At 37.9% G+C, this 24,570-nt stretch overlaps 1 protein-coding gene across 1 annotated transcript in view; it reads left to right on the top strand.

The window, feature by feature from the left end:
- The window catches only part of SLC16A1 (solute carrier family 16 member 1), a 34,571-nt gene extending 10,030 nt beyond the window's left edge, over nt 1–24,541 (top strand). The window contains exons 2-5 of the mRNA XM_067727298.1: nt 9,126–9,386; nt 13,903–14,046; nt 19,621–20,487; nt 22,766–24,541. Coding sequence (XP_067583399.1) covers nt 9,170–9,386; nt 13,903–14,046; nt 19,621–20,487; nt 22,766–23,043 — 1,506 coding nt within the window. The 5' untranslated portion in view covers nt 9,126–9,169 and the 3' untranslated portion in view covers nt 23,044–24,541. The remainder of the gene's footprint in view (nt 1–9,125; nt 9,387–13,902; nt 14,047–19,620; nt 20,488–22,765) is intronic.
- The last annotated feature ends 29 nt before the right edge of the window (nt 24,542–24,570 follow it).

Below are 24,570 nucleotides of genomic sequence, written 5' to 3'. Positions count from 1 at the left end.
AAAGTAGTGCTTCCCTGGTGGCGCAGTGGTTGAGCGTCTGCCTGCCGATGCAGGGGACACGGGTTCCTGCGCCTGTCTGGGAAGGTCCCACATGCCGCGGAGTGGCTGGGCCCGTGAGCCGTGGCCGCTGAGCCTGAGCGTCCGGAGCCTGTGCTCTGCAACGGGAGAGGCCACAACAGTGAGAGGCCCGCGTACCGCAAAATAATAATAATAACCCATATGTGCAACAATAGGTGATTTTTTTTTCTTTTTGTTTCTTTTTTTTTTTTACTCCAAGTTTACATTTCTTTAAGTTCTTCGTATGCCATTTGATCAGAATCATGCATTTCAAAACTGCCGAGTGTTTGCCTAACCAGTTAGAGTAGTTATATTTCTCCTTTGGAAACTGCACACCTCAGATTGGGACTCGAACCCGATCGTACCTCTCAGCTGGGACTTGAACCCACAAGCTCTGGCTCAGGAGGGTACTCAAATCCACAGTCTCTCAACTGAAACCACGCACCTGGTCCCAGGACTTGATGAAGCTGAGGATTTTTATGTTTCAGTGCAGAAGGAATTAAGCGAGAGGCAAAGCGATAGGCAAGAAGTAGATTTATTAAATATAGAATGCTTGGAAGGACACAAGCAGGCAGGCAAGAGGCTCTGCTCCAGAACTAAGTAGGAAAGCAGATTTATTTAAGGAGATACACACTCCGTAGACAGTGTGGGCCATCTCAGAAGGTGAGAAGCCCTGGGAGACACACATTCCATAGACAGAATGTGGTCCATCTCAAAAGGCAAGAGCAGCCCTGGGAGATACGCACTCTACAACACATTCCACAGAGCGTGGGCCATCTCAGAAGGTGAGAGCAGCCCTGGGTTATGGGGTTGTTAGTTTTTATGGACTGGGTAATGTCATAGGTTAACCAGTGGGAGGATTGATTATTCCAATTATTTGGGTGGGAAGGGGCAGGGATTTCCAGGAATTGGGCCACTGCCCATTTTTTAGCCTTTTATGGTCGGCCTTGGAACTGTCCTGGTGCCTGTGGGTGTGTCATGTAGCATGTGCTAATGTATTACAGTGAGCGTATAATGATGCTCCAGGCCCACTGGAAGTTGAATCTTCTGCCATCTTGGGCCTAATCAGTTTTTGTCGTGAATGGCTATGACATTCTTTTAAAAGTTGTGCCCTGGGAATTCCCTGGTGGTCCAGTGGTTAGGACTCGGGGCTTTCACTGCCAGTACCCAGGTTTGATCCTTGGTCAGGAAACTTAGATCTTACAGCAAAAAAAAAAAAAGGTTGTGCCCTGCCACCTTCCCTCCTGTCTCATTTTCATTAGTACCTTCTGCTTGTTTGTGGGTTTTTTTTTAAATTTGTTTTCTTCATTTTATTCAATTTCAAAATGGAAAAGAAGGCAAAAGAAGGAATTTTCCTAGACCTTGAATCATGTGATTTACCTTGGGGCAAATGGTTCTGAAAGCCATGAAGCTGGACTAAGACCAGTTATAAAGAGCAGTAAATTAGCTACTTCAGCACCAATAGCTTCAGTAAATCAGCCTTTCTGGATTTGAATGTGTCCATGTGAGGTTTTTTTAAATTTATTTATTTTTGGCTGCATTGGGTCTTCATTGCTGTGCTCGGGCTTTCTCTAGTTGCGGCGACCGGGGACTACTCTTCGTTGTGGTGCGCAGGCTTCTCATTGCGGGTGGCTTCTCTGTTACAGAGCATGGGCTCTAGGTGCGCGGGCTTCAGTAATTTTGGCTCACGGGCTCAGTAGTTGTGGCACGTGAGCTCTAGAGCGCAGGCTCAGTAGTTGTGGCGCACGGGTTTAGTTGCTCTGGGGCATGTGGGATATTCCCGGAACAAGGCTCGAACCTGTGTCCCCTGCATTGGCAGGTGGATGCCTAACCACTGCGCCACCAGGGAATTTCCTCCATGTGAATTTGAAACCTAAAACTGGTCTACACTTAGTAACAAATTCTTTTCAGATGATTGATTTTAGATGCTTTCTGCTTCTTTTAAGTTCACATACTGGCCATTGTCATTTTAGGAAATGACAGTGGCTTTGTTTTAAATGTTGATGGAGAAAAGTATAGAGAACATAATGAATACTATTTCCAACTATTCTGGAGTAGGGGCAGAGCATGTGGGGTAGGGAACTCAACTTTGGTTTTCCAGATGTTTACTTGCACAATTCCTGATACTTATGAGAAAAGGAGAGAAATCAGAAAATCTAGAAGGTGGTTCTTGTCACCACCATCATTGTTAAGAAAAGTTAGGGTTATTTATTGTTTCCCATTGTTCTTTATCACTTTTTTTTTTTTTTTGACAGGCACTGTACCTCTTTTAATTCTTTTTTTAAAAAATACCTTTATTGGAGTATAATTGCTTTACAGTGTTGTGTTAGTTTCTGCTGTACAACAAAGTGAATTAGCTATATGTATACAATATATCCCCATATCCCCTCCCTCTTGAGCCTCCCTCCCACCCTCCCTGTCCCAGCCCTCTAGGTCACAAAGCACCAAGCTGATCTCCCTGTGCTATGCAGCAGCTTCCCACTAGCTATCTGTTTTACATTTGGTAGTGACAAAGGAGGCAAGAATATACAATGGAGAAAAGATAGCCTCTTCAACAAGTGGTGCTGGGAAAACTGGACAGCTACATGTAAAAGAATGAAATTAGAACACTCCCTAACACCATACACAGAAATAAACTCAAAATGGATTAAAGACATAAATGTAAGGCCAGACACTATAATACTCTTAGAGGAAAACATAGGCACAACACTATGACATAAATCACCACAAGATCCTTTTTGACCCACCTCCTAGAGTAATGGAAATAAAATAAACAAATGGGAACTAATGAAACTTAAAAGCTTTTGCACAGCAAAGGAAACCATAAACAAGACCAAAAGACAACCCTCAGAATGTGAGAAAATATTTGCAAACAAAGCAACTGACAAAGGATTAATCTCCAAAATATACAAGCAGCTCATGCAGCCCAATATCAAAAAACCAAACAACCCAATCCAAAAATTGGCGGAAGACCTAAACAGACATTTCTCCAAAGTAGACATACAGATTGCCAACAAACACATGAAAAGATGCTCAACATCACTAATCATTAGAGAAATGCAAATCAAAACTACAATGAGGTATCATCTCACACTGGTCAGAATGGCCATCATCAAAAAATCTAGAAACAATAAATGCTGGAGAGGGTGTGGAGAAAAGGGAACCCTCCTGCACTGTTGGTGGGAATGCAAATTGATACAGCCACTATGGAGAACAGTATGGAGCTTCCTTAAAAAACTAGGGCTTCCCTGGTGGCACAGTGGTTGGGAGTCTGCCTGCCGATGCAGGGAACGTGGGTTCATGCCCCGGCCCGGGAGGATCCCATGTGCCGCGGAGCGGCTGGGCCCCATGGGCAATGGCTGCTGGGCCTGCGCATCTGGACCTGTGCTCCACGGCGGGAGAGGCCACAGCAGTGAGAGGCCCGCGTACCGCAAAAAATAAATTAATTAATTTAAAAAAATAACTAAAAGTAGAATCACCATATGACCCAGTAACCCCACTACTGGGCATATACCCTGAGAAAACCGTAATTCAAAAAGATACATGTACCACAGTGTTCATTGCAGCACTATTTACAATAGGCAGGACATGGAAGCAACCTAAGTGTCCATTGACAGATGAATGGATAAAGATGTGGCACATATATACAATGGAATATTACTCAGCCATAAAAAGGAACGAAATTGACTTATTTGTAATGAGGTGGATGGACTTAGAGTCTGTTATACAGAGTGAAGTAAGTCAGAAAGAGAAAAAACCATATGCTAACGCACATATATGGAATCTAAAAAAACGGTACTGATGAACCTAGTGGCAGGACAGGAATAAAGACGCAGAGAGAGAACGGATTTGAGGACACAGGGTGGGAAGGGGAAGCTGGGACTAAGACAGTAGCGTTGACGTATATACCCTATCACTTTTTAAAAAAATCTTCCTGTCGCTTTCAGGCAAATACTAGAGAGTCATAAAATAATGGCTAAGCTAATAGGAAGGCTACTGTGCACATCGTAAGGTTTAAAATATTAAACTTTAATCTCTTTTAGCCTCTGGACTTGAGTATTCCTTCTCAGTGGGGCTCTGAATACTGTGCCAGGGGGCCTGCTCACATAATTTACTTTCTGAATGAACCCTTTTGTTTATAGCTGAGATTTGGTCAGTTTAAAAGAAAATAGTGTGTTTAGATAATGACATTACACACTTTCTGTTAGGTACCATCAGAATTTTTAAGTTAGGAAGGACAGCCGTTTGTTGGATGGTGGCGGAACTGTATCGAATCCACGTCTGGTTTTTTGAAGTGTTCTTTTGAAATTTGGATAATCTTGTTTCTTATACTTTTTATTTCCTAATGAATCTTTTTAAAGCTTCTTCAAGTTTTAAATCTTAAGTTTTATACTATGGAATAAGGTATTATTATCTTGATGAGACAAGTCTTAGAGACTAAAAATTGTAGCTGCTGTAACTAACTGGGACAAATCATAGCTGGCAGCGAAGCTCAAAGTTTAATCACGTCCAGCACGTATTAGCCGTTGGAGTCAGAGCTTGGTGTGTTAAGCAGCTCTACCGTCTGTGTGTGGGTGTCTCTCTCCGTGTGTGCAAACATTCTGAGGCAAAGTAATCTTTTTAGTGGTTCTTTGCTTGAAAAATTTCAAGTGCTTTTCTCTTTTTTCATAATTAGATGAAGGAAAAACTCAAAATTAATGCCCGGAGCCGTTCTGTTTAACATAATTTTAGCATCCAGACTGTTTCCTTCAGCAGAACTGAGCTGTTGAATAGCTTTTATTTATATTCATTCCAGTAGAAATTTAAGGAAGCTTCAACATGTAAATATTTTTGTCCCACCTGAATCATAGGTAAGTGAAATGCCCTAGGACGAGGTCTTTACTCTTTCAACTGGGTTATATTTTTAATGGAATTGTTCTCCAGATTCTCAGATTCAGATACCCTTAACTAAACATCATCTCTCCTGAGAATAGAGGCCTGAGGTCTTCTGCTTCTCCTTTTCTAATTTGCTTTATCCAAAAGCCCTTAGATCCACTACACAAGGAAAGTATAGCTCTCATTTATCCCAGTTCTTACTGTGGTTCACTGCCACAGGCTGTAAAAATCTCTGGGGCCCCCAAAGGAGGGAACATTCCAGAATACATAGTCCCAGAGAGAAACAGTCTCGTGACAGGGGTTAAGCAGAAATATTGGAAAAGGCAGGACCTTATTCCATCTGGACAACCCACATTCAGTTGGAGTCTCAGAGGAGTGGAAAGAGGGAATGGTGAAGAATCAATATTTGAATATATGGTGGCTGAGAGTTTTTCAAAATTGATGGGAATTCTGTTTTGTCGGTGTGATTATCTGTTAGTTTTATAATCTGTGTTTTCTCAATAGTGTTTTTTTAAGATTTTTCTCTGGCTTGTTAGATTTCCTTAAACTGTAGTTCATATTATTCATCAAGTCTGAAATATACTTAGCCATTAACTCTTGAAAATTGTCTCTTCCCTACTTTCTCTGTTCTCTTCTTCCAAAGTCCCATTAGATGTTTGCCAGATCCTCCCATTCTAAACTCCGTGTTTCTAAACCTTTCTCCTAGCTTCAGAATAAAGGTCTCCCTGAATTTTATTTTCTTCAAACCCATCCTCCAGTTCATTGTGTTTCTTCCCAGCTATGTTCAGTCTTCTGGTTAACGTATTAATTTTGTTGAATATACTTTTCATTTCTAGAAGTTCTGTTTCAAATTAACTAGTCTTTTTATAGTATTTTGTGTGTGTGTGTGTTTTCATTTAATGCCTTGTTTCATGCTTTTAATCATTTTAAGTATCCATATCCAATGTCTATAGTTCTGGCTGCGTTGGATTGGTTTTACTTCACTCATGATTAATTGATTCTTGGTGTGTTTTGAAAATTTAGATTGTCAGCTTATACTTGGCAGAGCTTTGTCTGTGGGAAATCTTTGCTAGCAAACTCAAACATATATATCTCTGGAAGAACAATGGAGGTTTCCCCACAGATGTTCCCGTGCCAAGCATAAGCTCACACAGGCCTGTAGTTGTGAATTCTCAGAAGAGAGGCTTCTCTCCTCTTCTTTGTCCTCTTCCTTTTCCTATTCTTTCTTTTAACCATCCAGATAGGCAAGACAGAGGAATTTGCCTGCCATCTTCTTTTCCTTCTGTATTATCTCCCTGTGCCACCAGAGTTTATCCTCCTTGACACTGTCCTTGATTATATTTTTTGTTTTGATCAGCTGTATTGAGGTATGATTCACATACAATAAAATGTGCCAATTTAAGATATACAATTCGATGAATAATTACTGCCATAACCATAATAATAGAGCATTTCCATGACCAAAATCAAGTTCTCTTGAAACCCCTTTGCAGTCAGCCTCCTCTCCCCAACCTCCAATCTGTTTTCTAGTACTATAATTTTGCCTTTCCTAGAACTTAATGTAGGCTCACGTCTAGCTTTTTTTCACTTAACATAATGCATTTGTGATTTATCCATGTTCTTGCATGTGTTGGTAGTTGGTTCCTTTTTATTGCTGAGTAATGTTCCATTGTATGGCTATACCATGATTTGTTTATCCATTCATTTGTTTATGGACATTTGGGTTTTCAGTTTGGGCCATTATGAATAAAGCTACTAGAGAATATATACGTCTTTGTGAAGATCTATATTTTCATTTCTCTTGGATAATACCTAGAAATGACCGGGTCACATGTTAAATGTATATTTAACTTCATAAGGAGCTGCCAAAATGTTTTCCAACTTGGCTGTATCATTTTGATTTACCACCAGCAATACAGGAGTTCCGTTTGCTTCATGTCCTTACCAAGTGTTGGTATTATCAGTCTGAAATTTGGTCATTCTAATAGAGATATATTAGTATCTCTATTAGGATTTTAATTTATATTTCACAAACGAATAACAATTTTTAGCATTTTTTCATGTACTTCTTAGGTAAAGTATCTTTTCAAATCTTTTGCACATTTTTTAATTGTGTTGTTTGTCTTTTTGCTATTAAGCCATAAAAGTTCTTTTTATATTCTGGACATGTCTTTTCTTGGATATATGATTTGTATATACTTTCTCCCAATCTGTAGCTTGAAATTCAATCTATAAACTTTTTGTGTGTGTGTGTGGCTGTGTTGGGTCTTTGCTGCACGCAGGCTTTCTCTAGTTGCGGTGAGCGGGGGCTACTCTTCATTGCAGTGCATGGGCTTCTCATTGCGGTGGCTTCTCTTGTTGCAGAGCACAGGCTCTAGGCACGTGGGCTTCAGTAGTTGTGGCGTACACGCTCTAGAGCACAGGCTCAGTAGTTGTGGCACACGGGCTTAGTCGCTCTGCAGCATGCGGGATCTTCCAGGACCAGGGCTCGAGCCCGTGTTCCCTACATTGGCAGGTAGATTCTTAACCACTGCGCCACCAGGGAAACGCCAATTTAGAAACTTTTTAATTAACATGGTGCCATGTGCCTTCAGAAATCTTTGCCTAAATTTTGATTTTTTCAAATCATAGGGGTGGGTTATCTATTTAGTTGTTTAATTTCTCAGTAATATTTTGTAGTTTTCAGTGTACACATCTTACACATCAGATTTATCCCTGTTCAGTTTTTTGGTCCTGTTGTAAATGTTTTGTTCAGTGTTTTTTTTAATTTCAAATTCTGATTGTTCTTTGCTGGCTTATAGAGTTGATTTCTATTTATTGGTCTTGTGTCCTGAGATCTAGTTCATTTTTAGTTCTAGTACCTTTTTTTGTATATTCTTTAGAATTACCTACATAGACAATTATGTCTTCTGTGAATGAAGACAGCTTTACTTCTTCCTTTCTAGTCTTTATGCCTTTTATTTCTTTTTCTTGCCTGCACAAACTGACTAGATTTTAGTACAATGTTGAGTAGAAGTGATGAAACCTATATCCTTGCCTTTAGGGAAACTTCCCTTTGGGACTGTCTTCTTCCCACCCCTACAATGTCCAGTGTCTTAAATCATATATGAAGTGTTCAGATGGATTGGAAGGAACAGTATTTAGGAGATGACTCCTACACTATGAAATTAGGATTTGTGTTTTAGACTAAAGAATGCTGTAGCCAAGAGTCAGTTTGTCATCTGTGACCTGTATTTATTTATTGTATAATACAGTCTGAGTGGAGATAATTTGAAATGGACATGCTAACATACTGTTGTAGGATGAGTTATAGTATAGGGTGGAAGTTGGCTTTGAATAAATTAAAGGAGACCTTCATGAGAAAATAGGTAAGGCTACTATCAAACAAACATTCCCATCTTCTCCCTGTTCATAATCTAACAGGAAGTTTCATTTTCTAACCTTGCTATTCATTAGTACTAGGTGGCTTCAAGAAAATGGGATAATCTTTGATTTGAAACTACCATCTTTTGACATTATAGTTCAACTTGTGAGTTCAACTGTATTGATTAGTTGTGTTGTTTAGGAGTTTAACCAAGGAAGTTAGATAAAAGGAAACTTTTCTGAAATAATTTTCCAGGTCATTAAATGAAATTCTTACGTATTCAGAATGATCTTTTATTTTGTAAATTGCTACATATCTAGTGAGTCAGGTACCTCCTTCCTATTACTTTTAAGTCAGCATATTAGTAAGAGAAAGTCAGTATTGTAGAATACATGGGAAAAGGGAAAAACTTATAAAGCCTGTATTAAAACCTGAAACTTTTGTAGGGTATGTGTTATGTGAATTTTGCAAGCAGATAGTCAAATAAGACATTTATTTACTTATTTAGTTATTAGTAATTTGAGGAATTATATTAACTGCTAAGACAAGAAGGCTTATTTGAAATACAAAGGCTACATTTATTAAAAAGGATTTGTTTCAGTTATGGTTTCTTAAATGGTGAGGAGCTGTTTTCCTTTAAGCTACTAAAAAATGTGGACAATATCATGTCTCTGAAGTCTCTTTTTCTGATAACGTCCTTAGAAGATAATGTATATTGGCCAAGTAACGTTGAAAAATAGTTCAGTTACTTGAGGGGTGCTTTGTTGTTGGGAATGCTAGGTGGGAGTGTTTTATTGCTGACATTTTATTTAAATTTTGTATCATTTAGATATTTGGATTTGAACTGCATTTTGGGATTTATCTACACTTAAAATGCCACCGGCAGTTGGAGGTCCAGTTGGATACACCCCCCCAGATGGAGGCTGGGGATGGGCAGTGGTAGTTGGAGCTTTCATTTCCATCGGCTTCTCCTATGCGTTTCCCAAATCTATTACTGTGTTCTTCAAAGAAATTGAAGGTATATTCAATGCCACCACCAGTGAAGTGTCATGGATATCTTCCATCATGTTGGCTGTCATGTATGGTGGAGGTAAGTACCCACTAAGGCCTGCTGTTTTAATTTTCATTAAGCAACCAGATGCTCTGTTTTAGGTAACTTAAAAAAAAATGTTTTATTCGGTGAGGTGTTTTGAAATGGTATTTCTCAGAGCTTTATGTTTAGAGTCACATTTTTTATTCTTGTTAACAATGACAACTCTTGCTTTGTTTGTTGCACTATAGTATTCCGAAACAGAAATAAGAAATTGTGAGGATTTGTTCCAATTCCGTATCATTGAACTTAAAAAAGCTCTCAGAGGGGAAAAAAAAATTTTTTAAACTCTCAGAAAAATGACATGTGCACAACTTATTTTTCTTATTGCTCTCTGCTAGACTCTTGCGGTATAAGTGTAAATAAAGATTTTAAAAAATTGATGTTGGGAGAATTAAAGTAAATCGGGCTAACCTGAATAGCACAGTTCAAAGTCTCAGGTAAAATCTTTTCATAGTGTTAGAATTAAAGAACTGGATAAAATCCTCCTTGTTTTGTTCCTTGTGATGTAATTAGTCCTAAAGCATTTCAGCTTCATCTTAAACTTAAGTTTTATCATTTTTTCCCTTTCTGTTTTCTTTGACATGTTGTGAAGGAAATGTGGAAGAGTACGTTGCTTACCTTATTAATATCATTTAAAATACTGTGGGTTTGTTTGTTTGTTTGTTTGCCTTGGAACATCAAAACACAATTTAACATGTAAAAGTCAAAACCTCCCATAATAATAAAATATGTAGTTGCTTAGTTAGCAGAGATTCAAAAGTTAAATGTATTTATTGTTTGGGATTGACAGGGTTTCATGTTGATTATTTAGCCAAGCTTTCACTTTTTTAATCATAATTTAGTGCCTCAGATTATTTTCACATGAGCTCTTTAAAAGCCCAGTATAAAGATTCTGCAATTCAACTGTAAAACCTTAGTTTAGGCTTCTAATGTGGTGGCAGATTCAACCAATATTTATTAAGCCGTATGCACAGAGTCCTCACTAGGCTAGGTGTGAGTGATAGAGAACACTGATCTTGATCCCTGCCCTTGGGAAGCTTGTAATCCTCTTGAGACAATAATGTAATCTCATGAAACAGGAATAAGTATTTGAAGTCTGTAAATTAGTTCAGTGCTTAATCTCATTGCACAGAAAAATGGGTAAGTTTTTTGTGCCTTTAAAATTTTGAACATATGCCTGTTTGTCTATTGTAAAATTAAGTGCTTTTTAAAAGAACGTAAGTGTTAAATTATAGTACTTACTTTTTTTCATGAGCCCAGAGAAATCAAAAGGGATTTTGGACATTTTCTAGCTTCTGAGAACCAATAATTTTGGAGGCTCTGAACTTGATCTGCCAGGATTTCTAATCAGGTTTTGACTGATGGCTTGAAGAAATTGGCGTAAATATTATCCAGAGGTACTCCAGGTGCTCAGTGTACCTTTAAGCTGATTACAAACAAGAGGTTCACATGCTGCAATTCTAAGAGCAAGAGCTTGAGAGCCGCTGGCATTTTGCATCAGAAGTAAGTGATGTCAGTTGTGCTAATTGCACATGACACTTTCTTTTGGGAAAACAGTTCCTTCTTTGTCCTCACCCAGAGATAACTAGCACATTTCTCTGAATTTGTGTTATAATAGGCCTACAAACTGTACCCCTCTCTATTTTTAATGATAGCTAATTGGGGCCATTCTTCCTGAAATAACTCTGAAAGATAAATTGCGTATCAAGAGCCTTGTGGCATAATTTTTACTAAATGGGTTATTTTGTTTTGTTTGGCTCTTAGGTGGTATGACCCCATAAGAATTATATTTAAAACTGCCTTAATTCTTTAACTTGTACATTTCGGCCACACCCTCAACAATAATATGTTTTGAGTTGTGAGTGGTTTAGGGTTAAGTTTTCCTTCCTCCCTGCCTCCCTCCCTCCCTCCATGTGCTTTGGTTCACAGATATATACTGATACTTGTTAAAGTATATTTTTAAAGAAGATCTTAGTTACTTACTCTTGGTTTTTGTTTGAGGTTTTCCTTTTTTTTTTTTTTTTTTTTTTGCGGTACGCGGGCGTCTCACTGTTGTGGCCTCTCCCGTTGCGGAGCACAGTCTCCAGACGCGCAGGCTCGGCGGCCATGGCTCACGGACCTTAGCTGCTCCGTGGCATGTGGGATCTTCCCGGACTGAACCCTTGTCCCCTGCATCGGCAGGTGGACTCTCAACCAAAGAAAAGTAGGAGGGGGGCGGAGGAATTGGGAGATTGGGATTGACATATATACACTATTGAAACTATGTATAAAATAGATAACTAATGAGAACCTACTGTATGGCATAGGGAACTCACTCTACTCGGTGCTCTGTGATGACCTAAATGGGAAGGAAATCCAAAAAAGAGGGGATATATGTATACGTAGAGCTGATTCATTTTGCTGTACAGTACTGTAAAGCAACTATACTCCAATAAAAATTAATTTTAAAAAATGAAAGTATAAATTCACATATTTTCAGTTCCACAGTAATGTCATCGTAACATTCCTAGTTTAGAACTTAAAATACTGTAGACTTTACAGCATTAACTTCTACTTCACAGAGTCAACAGTGTGGCAGTATTTTTTTATCTTTGTAATTCTGACTATACAAAAATCTGTTTAATGCCTAATTTATATGGACATATTTCATGAATATTCTTTCAGTATTTAATTCTTTCATCACACACAAGCTGTAAATGCAAATTATTTCTAAAGCAGCTGTGGCCTAATATTTTCATGAAGTGACTTAGAAGTTCAATGAGAACTTGTTTATACACATCCTTGGTTGAGCCTGAAGTCTCTCCCGCAGTCATTTCTTGACCAGCCCCTTAGAGAGAATTGGTCCTCAAATACTAGGATATCAAAAGCTTTCATTCCTTCTTGCATGTTTATTATATGTATGTATACATATATACATACCACAGTTTGAATATACATACCATAATTTGAAATTGGGTTCCTTGGGGCCAGAGCCTGTCCTTTTAATCATAGTGTACCATACTGCAACTCTGAATATAGTAGCACTAGAATATGAGTAATGCAGAATTTTTCATAGTGTTTATAGAAATAAAATATGTCAACATATGATCAGTAGTATATTCTGAATATGTGCATTCTGTGTCTTTTTAAAAATAGACTTACTACAGGATAAAGTCAGAATTTACTGTGCTAATAGAAGAGAAACTTGATTTGTATGTCTTCTGCTTTATAATTTTGGAACTGTAGTTCCAAAAATACATATGTAATGGGGAGAAAATGGGCTGGATTCAAAACTTGGTTCTCACTAGCTGCAAGTTCAAATATTAGTTCTTCTTGTGTCCCCTTCCCTACTGATGCATTGCAGTGACCCTTTCTTATTTGCAGTCATCTGCCTTAACAAGGCAGACATGTTATGGTGTCATGTAAACAAAGTTGTCATCTCCAAAGTCCAGAGCCATGAAGTAGGGACATAAGTATTATAAATAAATGAAATTCAGAGAATGTCAAATGTCATTCGTTTGTAATCAGCAAATATTGTTAGTCTAAGAGTTGTGTTACAGCTCTTAAAACATTGTTTGCTTTAGATAAGACTCATAATTAAGACTTAAAATTTTGGAAAAGGGGAATTACAGTTTATACCTATTTGTAGCAACTAAGGAGAGCCCATTTGATTTTTTTGTATTTGAAAACTGATACATGAAACGCATAAAATCTTTTTATTTGTGATCCTTTTAACACTACACTTTTGTTTGGTTTCTTCTCTCATGTTAAAGAAAAACTGATTTTTTGGTATGCATCTCTTTAGCTGAGGAGATTTAATCTGGTTTATGTTGTTAAACCTGAGAATGTTTTGACCATTATCTGACAATCTTCTACAAACATTTTTTCATAGTTTTGCTGTCACAAAACAGCAGTATAGGCACAGAACCCGGTTAACCCTAGAAGACATTCCATTCAATTCAATACCTGAGATATCTAGGTGTAAATGGGAACAGTTTTGTTTTGTTTTGTTTTAAATTTAGATGTCCTAATTGCAAAACTACTGAACTTGCAGAAAAAATTGTGTATTTTGCCTTTGTTTTTTCTTCTTTTTAAAAAATATGACACAAACTACACTTATGATGATGTGTAAAGAACACTCTTAAAATCTCTCATCAGTCTGCCTATCCCAAAAATTAACATAGAGCAAACTTACTAAATATGTGTTGATCATATCTTAGATAAATCAAGAAGCCGATGAACGTCTGTTACCAAGGCTTTCAGCCTATTATGCCTTATAAGAGAAAGATTAAGGAAAGACTAGAGTCTTTTATATTTTAGTAAAATTCCATCCAAGATTTCAAGATAGAGAAGATACACAATTAATGATTCTTCTAGCATCTTTATTTTCCAGCACACATACCTATGATTATGAAATAATTATAGATAACAATATTCTTACCATTGCCTTTTGTTGTATCTGCTTATTTGGAAGGACTTGTCGTTTAGTGCCATCAATGCCTTGTGTACCACTAAATTTTTGATTATCTCTTAGGTCCTATCAGCAGTATCCTGGTGAATAAATATGGCAGTCGTCCAATCATGATTGCTGGCGGCTGCTTGTCAGGCTGTGGCTTGATCGCAGCTTCCTTCTGTAACACTGTGCAGGAACTTTACTTGTGTGTCGGAGTCATTGGAGGTGAGTTGATTCATTTTCAAGCATTAATATATCGCTGGCTATTTGGTATTCACCTGCATTGGTCTTTCAGATCTTGAGTGAAAGTCCCTCCTTATAGAAATTATCATTTTGACAACCTGTTAATTTAAGAGCAATAGAAAATCAAGTTTTAAAAAGAAATTGCTGTCATACAGTAGGTGTACATTGTTGAATAAATGAATTGAAAGAAATGATTGTATCCCTTGTCCTAAGAATAGTCAGTGATTTGTAGATAAAATGTGTCCAGCAGTCGTTGCAAGGGCGGTCATTGGTTACTATCTCTGTCTCGCTCTCTTTTTAAAAAAAAAATTTATTTATTTATTTGTTTGTTTGTTTGTTTATGGCTGTGTTAGGTCTTTATTGCTGCCCGTAGCCTTTCTGTAGTTGTGGCGAGCGGCGGCTAGTCTTTGTTGCGGTGCGCGGGCTTCTCATTGTGGTGGCTTCTCTTGTTGCAGAGCGCGGGCTACTCTTCATTGCGGAGCGCGGGTTTCTCATTGCGGTGGCTTCTCTTGTTGCAGAGCACGGGCTCTAGGTGCACGGGCTTCAGTAGTTGTGGCTCGCGGGCTCTAGAGCACAGGCTCAGTAGTTGTGGCGCATGGGCTTAGTTGCTCCGTGGCATGTGGGATCTTCCCAGACCAGGAAGGACTCGAACCCACGTTCCCTCTGTTGGCAGGTGGATTCTTAACCCCTGTGCCACCAGGGAAGTCCTTTCCCCCTTATTTTAATAGCCAAATTAAGATAATGAACTGCTGATGAGTATGATAAAGATTATGTATAACTTCACAGTCCAGAGACTTTGACTACTAACATTTTTATGTATATATATCCTTCCCAACTTTTTTCTATACACAAACATAACTTTTTTCAGAACAAAAAGGGATACGGTTACATAAAGTATTTTGTAACCAGTTTTTGTCATTTAAGAGCATATCATGAACAACAACCATATGTATGTCGGGCACTGTCTACATGCTGTGGGCATAGGGCAACAAGTCCAGCAAAGTCATGCTGTTTCATGGGAAGAGGCAGACACTGCTACTCAGAAATAAATAAGAAAAATCAGGGAGTGATAAATTCTATACAAAGACCTTGCTGAAGAGATGACCTTAATAGAGTAACAGCAGGGAACTAGCATTGTGAAAATCTAGGGGAACATAGACCCTAAATCAGCAGCGTGCTTGTTAGCACAGGTGAGAATGGTCTGGTATGAGACCTGGGAGGTAAGGTCAGGGTAAAGGTTATGGACAGAAAGCCAATAGCAGGTTTGCAATAGGGGAGTGACCTAGTCTGGTTTACTGCTTTAAGTCTCTGAATAGCTTAGACATAAATGGTAAGTAGGGAGCAAGCAGGGGCCAGGGAAGAGCATCTCCAAGTTATTTGAATATTTACTTATACTAGCAACATTTATTGAGTAATTCTTGTTGCAGTAATTTAAAATATTACTTTTATCGTACATTAAATGTTTATATATATTTTAGGTATATTCCTGGACTTTCTGTCCACTTTCTTCAGTGTTTACCTATTCCTGAGTCAGAGTCACACTATTCTATTGATTGTAGCTTCCCCCCCCCCGTACGCGGGCCTCTCATTGTTGTGGCCTCTCCCGTTGCGGAGCACAGGCTCCGGACGCGCAGGCTCAGTGGCCATGGCTCACGGGCCCAGAAGCTCCGCGGCATGTGGGATCTTCCCGGACCGGGGCACGAACCCGTGTCCCCTGCATCGGCAGGCGGACTCGCAACCACTGCGCCACCAGGGAAGCCCGATTGTAGCTTTTTAAAGTCCATTTTAAATATCAGTTCTGTTTAATCCCATCCTGCATCACCCAAAATTTTCTGGTTGACTCCCATGTGTTCTCTAGTATGTTTTAGAATCATTTAACCTCATCTCCAAAATGAAATGCACTGATATTGTCATTGGAATCACGTCAAGTTAGCACTTACATTTGGGGAGTATTGACATCTTGGCAATGTTGTGTTTAATTATACAAAAACTTTGTATGTTGGTTTTAATTCTCTGGCCCTTCAGGAAAGTTATACAATTTAGCCATTATAAATTGCACACTAAAGTTTTTGGTGCTGTTGTAAAAGGAATAATTTTGTATTGCATAGTCTATTTTAAAAACTGTTTTTAAAACTCTATTTGATAACAGTCTCCTTAATTACATTCTTTGCTTATAATGATCCTTCACATGACTTGCCAGATTTGACAGTTAATCACCTTCAAATAATATAAATAACAATTATAAAAATAACTACTAACATTTATTGAGTGCTTACTACATGCCAGGCAGTAAGTTCTTTAGTCACAGCAGTGCTGTGCGCCTGTTTTACATACCATGAAACAGTCACAGGAGGGCAACGTGTCTGACATTACACAGCCAATAAGTGATGATGATGAGATTTGAACCTACATAGTCTGGTTTTATTTATTTATTTATTTTTTCACCACACAGTTGATCCCCTTACTCATTTTGCCCTCTGCCCCTTTTCCTCTGGTGACCACTACTCTGTTCTCTATATCTACGTAATTGTTTGGTTTGGTTTGTTAATTTATTTTGTTTTTGTTTGTTGGTTTTGTATTCCACATATGAATGAAATCATTGTGGTATTTGTCTTTCTTCATCTGACTTATTTTACTTGGCATAATGCCCTCAAGTTCCATCCACGTTGTCAGAAATAGCAACATTTCATCTTTTATGGCTGAGTAGTATTTCATTATGTGTGTGTGTGTGGGGGTTATGTGTGTGTGTGTGTGTGTATATATATGTATATATATGTGTATGTATATATATATATATATATATATATATACACACACACATACATCAACGATCTTTATCCATTCGATCGTTGATGGGCACTTACGTTGTTTCCATATCTTGGCTATTGTAAATAATGCTGTGATGAACATGGGTGGGTGCCGTTATCTTTTCAATTTAAGCGTTCTTTTGTATTCTTTGGGTAAATACACAGAAGCGGGATACCTGGATCATATGGTTGTTCAAGTCTTAATTTTTTTAGGAATCTCCATACTGTGTTCCACAGTGGCTGTACCAGTTTATTCCCACCAACAGTATATGAGTGTTCCCTTTTCTCCACATCCTCGCCAACAGTTGTCATTTCTTCTTTTTGGTAATAGCCATTCTGACAGGTATGAGGTGATCTCATTGTGGTTTTGATTTGCATTTCCCTAATAATTAGTGATATTGAATATCTTTTCATGTGCCTGTTGGCCATCTGTGTGTCTTCTTTGGAAAAATGTCTGTTCAACTGCTCTGCCTTTTTTTTTTTTGTTTTGGCTACTCCTCACAGCATGCGGCATCTTAGATCCCTAACCAGGGATCGAACCCATGCCTCCTGCAGTGGAAGCTTTGAGTCTTAACCACTGGACTGACAGGGAAGTCCCAACTCTGCCCATTTTATAATTGGGTTTTTTTGTTGTTGTTGAATTGTATGAGTTCTTTATATATTTTGGACATTACCCCTTATCAGATACAGCATTTGCAAATGACTTCTCCCATTCAGTAGGTTCTCTTTTCATTTTATTGATCCACTTCCTTTGCTATGCAGAAGCAATTTGATGTAATCCCATTTGTTTATTTTTGCTTTGGTTTTCTTTGCCTGAGGAGGAGACATATCTAGAAATATATTGCTAAGACCATACTGCCTGCATTTTCTTCTAGGAATTTTATGGTTTCAGATCTTATATTCAAGTCTTTAATCCATTTTGAATAAATTTTTGTGTTTGGTGTGAGATAGTGGTCTAGGTTTTTTGTTTTTTGTTTTTTTTTTGGCATTGTCTGGTTTTCCCAACACCATTTACTGAGGAGACTATCCTTTCTTACTATATGTTCTTTGTTCCTCTGCTGTAAATTAATTGTGCATGTATGCATGGGTTTATTTCTGGGCTCTCAATTCTGTTCCATAGATATATGTATCTATTTCTCTGCCATTACAATGCTGTTTTGATTATTATGGCTTTGTAGTATAGTTTGGAAGCAGGGTGTGTGCTACCTCCAGCTTTGTTCGTTTTTCTCAGGATTGCTTTGGCTATTCGGGGTCTTTTGTGGTTCCATATAAATTTTAGAAATTTTTGTTCTATTTCTGTGAATAATGTCCTTGGGATTTTGATAGGGATTACGTTGAATTTGTAGATTGCTTTAGGTAATAAGGACATTTTGACAATGTTGATCCTTCCAATCCATGAGCACGAGATATCTTTCCATTGATTTGTGTCTTCAATTTCTTTGAACAGTGTTTTATAGTTTTCAGGGTGCAAGTCTTTAACCTCCTTGGTTAAATTTATTCCTAGATATTTTATTCTTTTTCTTAGGATTATAAATGGGGTTGTTAATTTCTGATAGCTCATTGTTAGCATATAGAAATGCAACAGATTTTGACTTACACTGCTTTTGTATGCTGCAATTTTATTGTATTTGTTTATTATTTCTAATAATTTCTTGGTGGAGTCTTCAGGGTTTTCTATACATAAAATCATGACAGTCTACAAACAGTGACAGTTTTACTTCCTTTCCAATTTGGATGCCTTTTCTTTCTTTTTCTTGCCGGATTACTCTGGCTAGTCCACATAGCCTGGCTTTAGAGCTCACACTTTAAACCGCTATACAATATTGTGTTGTACTTTCCATTACTTATATCTTTTTTTTTAAGTTTATTTTTCATTTTATTGTTTATTGAGGTATAGTTGGTTTACAGTATTAAGTTTCAGGTGTATAGCACAGTGATTCACAATTTTTAAAGGTTATATTCCATTTATAGTTATTATAAAATATTGGCTATATTCTCTGTGTGGTACAGTAGATCCTTGTAGCTTATTTTATATATAATACTTTGTACCTCCTAATTCCCTACCACAATCTTACCCCTCACCCCCTTCCCTCTCTCCACTGTTAACCACCAATTTGTTCTCTATGAGTCTGTTTCTTTTCTATTATATTTGCTAGTTTGTTTTATTTTTTAGATTCCACATATAATTGGTAACATACAGTATTTGCATTACTCTCTCTCTAACTTATCTTATTTCACTTAGCATAATACCCTCCAAGTCCATCCATGTTGTTCCAAATGGCAAATTTTTATTCCTTTTTTATGGCTGAGTAGTATTCCATTGGGGGGAATTACATATATATATATATATATATATATATATATATAAAATCTCCCCACATCTTCTTTATTCATTCTTCTGTTGGTAGACACTTAGGTTGCTTCCATATCTTGGCAACTGTAAATAATGCTGTCATGAACATTGGGTCTTTTGTAGTTCCATGTAAATTTTAGAATTTTTTGTTCTATTTCTGTGAAAAATGTCCTTGGGATTTTGATAGGGATTGCACTGAACATGTAGGTTGCTTTAGGTAATAAGGACATTTTGACAATGTTAATTCTTCTAATCCATGAGCACAGAATATCTTTCCATTTATTTATATCTTTTTGAATTATATACCTCTTAATTTCTTTGTCTGGTTAAGTAATGCCAAATATGTTTCTGACATTTATTGGAGTATGTGATTCTTTTTTCACCCCCTCTCCCCAGGTCTTGGGCTTGCCTTCAACTTGAATCCAGCTTTAACCATGATTGGCAAGTATTTCTACAAGAGGCGACCGTTGGCAAATGGACTGGCCATGGCAGGCAGCCCTGTGTTCCTTTCTACCCTGGCCCCCCTTAATCAGGCTTTCTTTGGTATCTATGGCTGGAGAGGAAGCTTCCTAATTCTTGGGGGCTTATTATTAAACTGCTGTGTGGCTGGAGCTCTGATGAGACCAATAGGGCCCAAGCCAACCACTGTAGAGAGATATATGTCTAAAGAATCTCTTCCGGAAGCTGGAAAATCTGACGCAAAAAAGGGGGCAAGTGATGCAAATACAGATCTCATTGGAGGAAATCCGAAAGAAGAGAAAAGATCAGTCTTCCAAACACTTAATAAATTCCTGGACTTATCCCTGTTCAAGCACAGAGGCTTTTTGCTCTACCTGTCTGGAAATGTGCTCATGTTTTTTGGACTGTTTACACCTTTGGTCTTTCTTAGTAATTATGGCAAGAGTCAGCATTACTCTAGTGAGAAGTCTGCCTTCCTTCTTTCCATTCTGGCTTTTGTTGACATGGTAGCCAGACCTTCTATGGGACTTGTAGCCAACACAAAGTGGATAAGACCTCGAGTTCAGTATTTTTTTGCTGCTTCTATTATTGCAAATGGAGTTTGTCATCTGGCAGCACCTTTGTCCTCTAGCTATATAGGATTCTGTGTCTATGCGGGATTCTTCGGATTCGCATTTGGGTGGCTCAGCTCAGTATTGTTTGAAACGCTGATGGACCTGGTTGGATCCCAGAGGTTCTCCAGTGCTGTGGGATTGGTGACCATTGTGGAATGCTGTCCTGTCCTGCTGGGGCCACCACTTTTAGGTATAGTATGTCTCCCTATTTGTATGGTTCTAATAACATAAAACAGAAGATTAGGAAGGTGATAGAAGGCAGAAATCAGTGAGCTGCTTGACAGTCTTTCTTCGCTTCTGTACCCTCAGTGCTGGCACAATGCTTGGTACAGCGTAATTGCTCAAATAATAGAACTGAATTAAAGTGAATCATCAAGCTGAAAGAGGAATAAAAAACTATTACACACTTAAGTATGTATAATAATTTTTCCTGATGAAAAAACTAACCTGTTTATTGTAGAAAAATGTATGTATAACCACCTTTAAAATACTGTTGGTGATTTCTTTTTAATTGTGGAGTTTATTCAGCAGTAATATTTAAAATAATAACAGTAGGTACCAGGTGAGGGCTCACAGTATACCAGGGACTGTCCTAATCTTTTTCTGTATTTTGTCATATATTACAAGTGTGTGGTGTCAGACTATTATTGTTCCTGCTTTATAAATAAAGAAATAGAGGCTTCTAAAAGTGAAATAACTTGTCCAAGATCACACAGCTAGTAAGTGACAATAAAACCCGGTGTATTATTCTCTTAAGAATGCTAAATGGTTTACATTTTAAAATTATTATTGCTACAGAATGCAACTATAATTTGGACTTCTGGATGTGAGTCATGCTTTTGAGATTATGCACCATAAAGTAAGGAAGGATACATAACAGAAGATCCACTACTGACCTGTCCACCCTCTCTCCTCCCTATATATACCCAAGGAGATTCCAAATCCTGTCTGTTTTTGCTTCCTAAATCTCTTTCTAATCTGCCCGTTTTCTCTCCATCACAACTACCACTCTTATCCAAATCTCCTATCTTCTGTCAGTAGGCTTCTAACTTTACCCATATCCACTCTAGCTGTTCTTCGTCTCTTAGAACACTCCAGTTGCTTCCCACGTTCTTAGGGTGAAGATCAGATTCCCTGCTGTGGCCTACTAGGTCCTGCGTGGCCTGGCCCACCTGTGTCTCCAGCCTCATATCCCACCACTCAGTTTGCTCTCTGCTTCTCCTCTCACACCCTGTGCTTCCTCCTATCACCTGCCTTTGCACTCGCTGTTCTCTGCCCTGAGCCTTTTCCCATCTCCCTTCTCCTTGATAACTCCTATCCTATAGGTCTTGGCTAAGGTTACACTTTAAGAAGAGGCTTCCTGACCCTAATTGCTGGTCTAAAACCCCTATTTTCTGCCTTCAGACGCTCCTTGTAGCACTTGTCACAGTCTGTGTAGTTATTGGATTAACACTTCTCTTCTCCACTGAGCTGTGGATGTTACCTCCTTTGCTCACCCTTAACTCAGGGCCTAGCAGACCCAGGGCCGTGTGTATATTTAGAGAATCAATAAGTATTGCTGAGTGCATGATGCCCTATGTTGGAAAACCGTATGGAATTATATTTGAATTGGTTATTATGTCCTTTATATGTGTAGGGTTTTCCATAGTTTAATAAATACTATTTTGAGATGCTAATAAATTTTACTGTAACAAGGAATTCATGGCCGAGAAAAGTTTGGAAACGCCAAAGTAAATAAGTTTCTTTACTATCAGGTCTAATAAAGCCTTTAATAGAAAAGACTATGTGTCATTTCCAAATTTACTTGACTTTGCAAACACTAGGGAGTAACCCTGTAGCACAGAAGTTATGGTGCAGGCCTCAGAGTCAGACTTGCTGGGTTGAATCAGCCAACCTGTTTCATTTACAAGCTTTGTGACCTTGGACGAGTTACTTAAGTTTTCTGTACTTCAGTTTTTCTGTTATACAGTGGGGATGATGGTAGAACCTTCCTGTTGTGAGGATTAAGCACTTAGAATGGTGGAAGGGTGTTGCTGTTAGTTAATGTTTTAGCAGAGGATGAGTGTTCACAGGAACGCCCTTTGGGAAATGCTGATGTCAGAGAAAGTACATTGGCCTGGGAGACTAGAATTAGCTCTATGGCCTTGGGCAAGACTACTAAACCTCTTTTGAGCAACAAATTTTTCCATTGAATATTGAGAGGATTGACTCTAGGTGGTCTCTAGGATTTCCCCAATTCAAATTTGCCAAGATTTAATTATTTTCAAGTTCCTAAAGTTAACAGACTGCGCAGGGCCATCCAAAATCAGTGTGACATTATAAGTAAAAGATCAGATAATTATGAGCAGTTTCTTTTTAGATAATTAGTCATTTATGGGCTCTTTGAATGGATTCTTAAGCTTTATTTGGGAAAGGGCGTAACTGTCTACCCACATAATTTTTTTTTTTTTTCTTTTTGACATCTTTAGGTCGTCTCAATGACATATATGGAGACTACAAATACACATACTGGGCATGTGGTATAATCCTTATTGTCGCAGGCATCTATCTTTTCATCGGCATGGGCATCAATTACCGACTTCTTGCAAAAGAACAGAAAGCTGAGCAGCAGCAGAAAAAGGAAAGTAAAGAGGAGGAGACCAGTATAGATGTTGCTGAGAAGCCAAAAGAAGTTACCGATGCAGCAGAATCTGTGGATCCTAAAGGCATAGAAGGAGGCCCCAAGGAGGAGGAGAGTCCAGTTTGAACCTGTGGGGCTGATGGGTAAATGGAGCAGCTCATGACCCCAAATGTTCTATTGGCCTGTGATCTACCAGTGGTGCTCAATGCAAATACTGGACATTTCTGTGGGAATCATACCAGGGGTTCATTGATGGAATTTTTGTTTCACTCCTTACCAGTAGCCTGGGCTAAAAATGTCATAGCCTTTGGGAAGGAAGTGGTTGAAAAAGAATGAGAGGAGGAAGTTGGTTTGTGTTTTTGTTTGTTTAAATCTTTGCTTTTAACAGTGTCATGATAATGTGCTGTGATAGTGTGATAATAATATGTGCCTTAAGTTTTAGTCTTTAGGGAGCCTTAACTTTTAAAACCATTCTGCTTAATTCATCCATTTTAAGTGTTCTGTTACAAGAAAAAATAACTAGTTTGAGGCAAATCTAAAATTTAATCTTGCTTCATTGTTATTTGTAATAATAGTGTCAGACATTGTCACTAGAAGATTTGAAAGTTGGGGTTTTTATAAAATCCTGACTAAAATATTTTCCTAGCATCAATAGTTGCTTGGCATATGTGCCTGCTAGATATATATTTAGGAAATTTAAGGCATAAAACTTTGCAAACATCTTGGCTGTTCTTGATGCACTGTACTCATCAGTACACCTCCTCCAGTTATCTTTTCTTGGTTTGCTTATTAGAAGCCAAGTGCTTGAGAGTTGACTTCATTAAATTACTATTTTTGCTCCCCTTTCCAAAGATAAATTTTGAGTGGTCATAGATCACCGCCCCTTTTGAGATCACATAGTATTTCCCCCCCCACACTGGAAAAATTAGTATTAAAATACACAAAACCGTGTATTTGTGCCTCCTCAGTAAATTAAACATAGACAGGCATTTCAAACAGCAGCTGAATTCAGCTTAGGTTTTTCCAAAACTTCAGTTAAACTGTGAGACTTGGAATCTTTTGTTGTTGTTTTTCCTGGAATTTTCCCCCTTTGATTCATAGTGGTTCCATTTATAGCCACATCTAGCTTAGCACTGTGTGTGAGATAGTCTTTGTGTGTTCAGTTTTTTGGGTTTTTTAAAAAATATTTGCTAATTAAAGAGACCCATAGAGATTTGGCCCACACAAACCAATAAGGATAAGATTGGGAGAGAAGTTGCTATGTTTGCTTTAATAAGTAACTCCTTTTCTTTTTCTTATAAGGCCTTAAAGAAAATTAATGTTTTGCTTAGAATTATTAGACACATTCTTACTCTTTACATAAACCTAAAGATTTTGTGACCCTTTTCACTTATCTGAAAAGTAGAGAAATGGGTTTAGTATAAGGATAGGAAGGAGGATGGACCAGAATGAAAACTGTAAATATTTTTTCACCTAATATCTTTTAAATGGTGGCAGGAGGATAATGATAGACAGTCAATAAATTATATTCAATGCATTTTTAAATGTCATTGTAATTGACAGTGTGAAAGTATAGATATAAAACCTTAAGAGGCTGGCTTTTTAAAATAAACTTTTTTTTTTTAAGAAATGTTTCTTCTTCCATGTGCTTAT

Source organism: Pseudorca crassidens, chromosome 2, assembly GCF_039906515.1.
Source record: "Pseudorca crassidens isolate mPseCra1 chromosome 2, mPseCra1.hap1, whole genome shotgun sequence".
In the NCBI taxonomy this organism is placed as follows: Eukaryota; Metazoa; Chordata; class Mammalia; order Artiodactyla; family Delphinidae; genus Pseudorca; species Pseudorca crassidens.
This window is presented reverse-complemented; position numbering and strand designations above follow the sequence as displayed.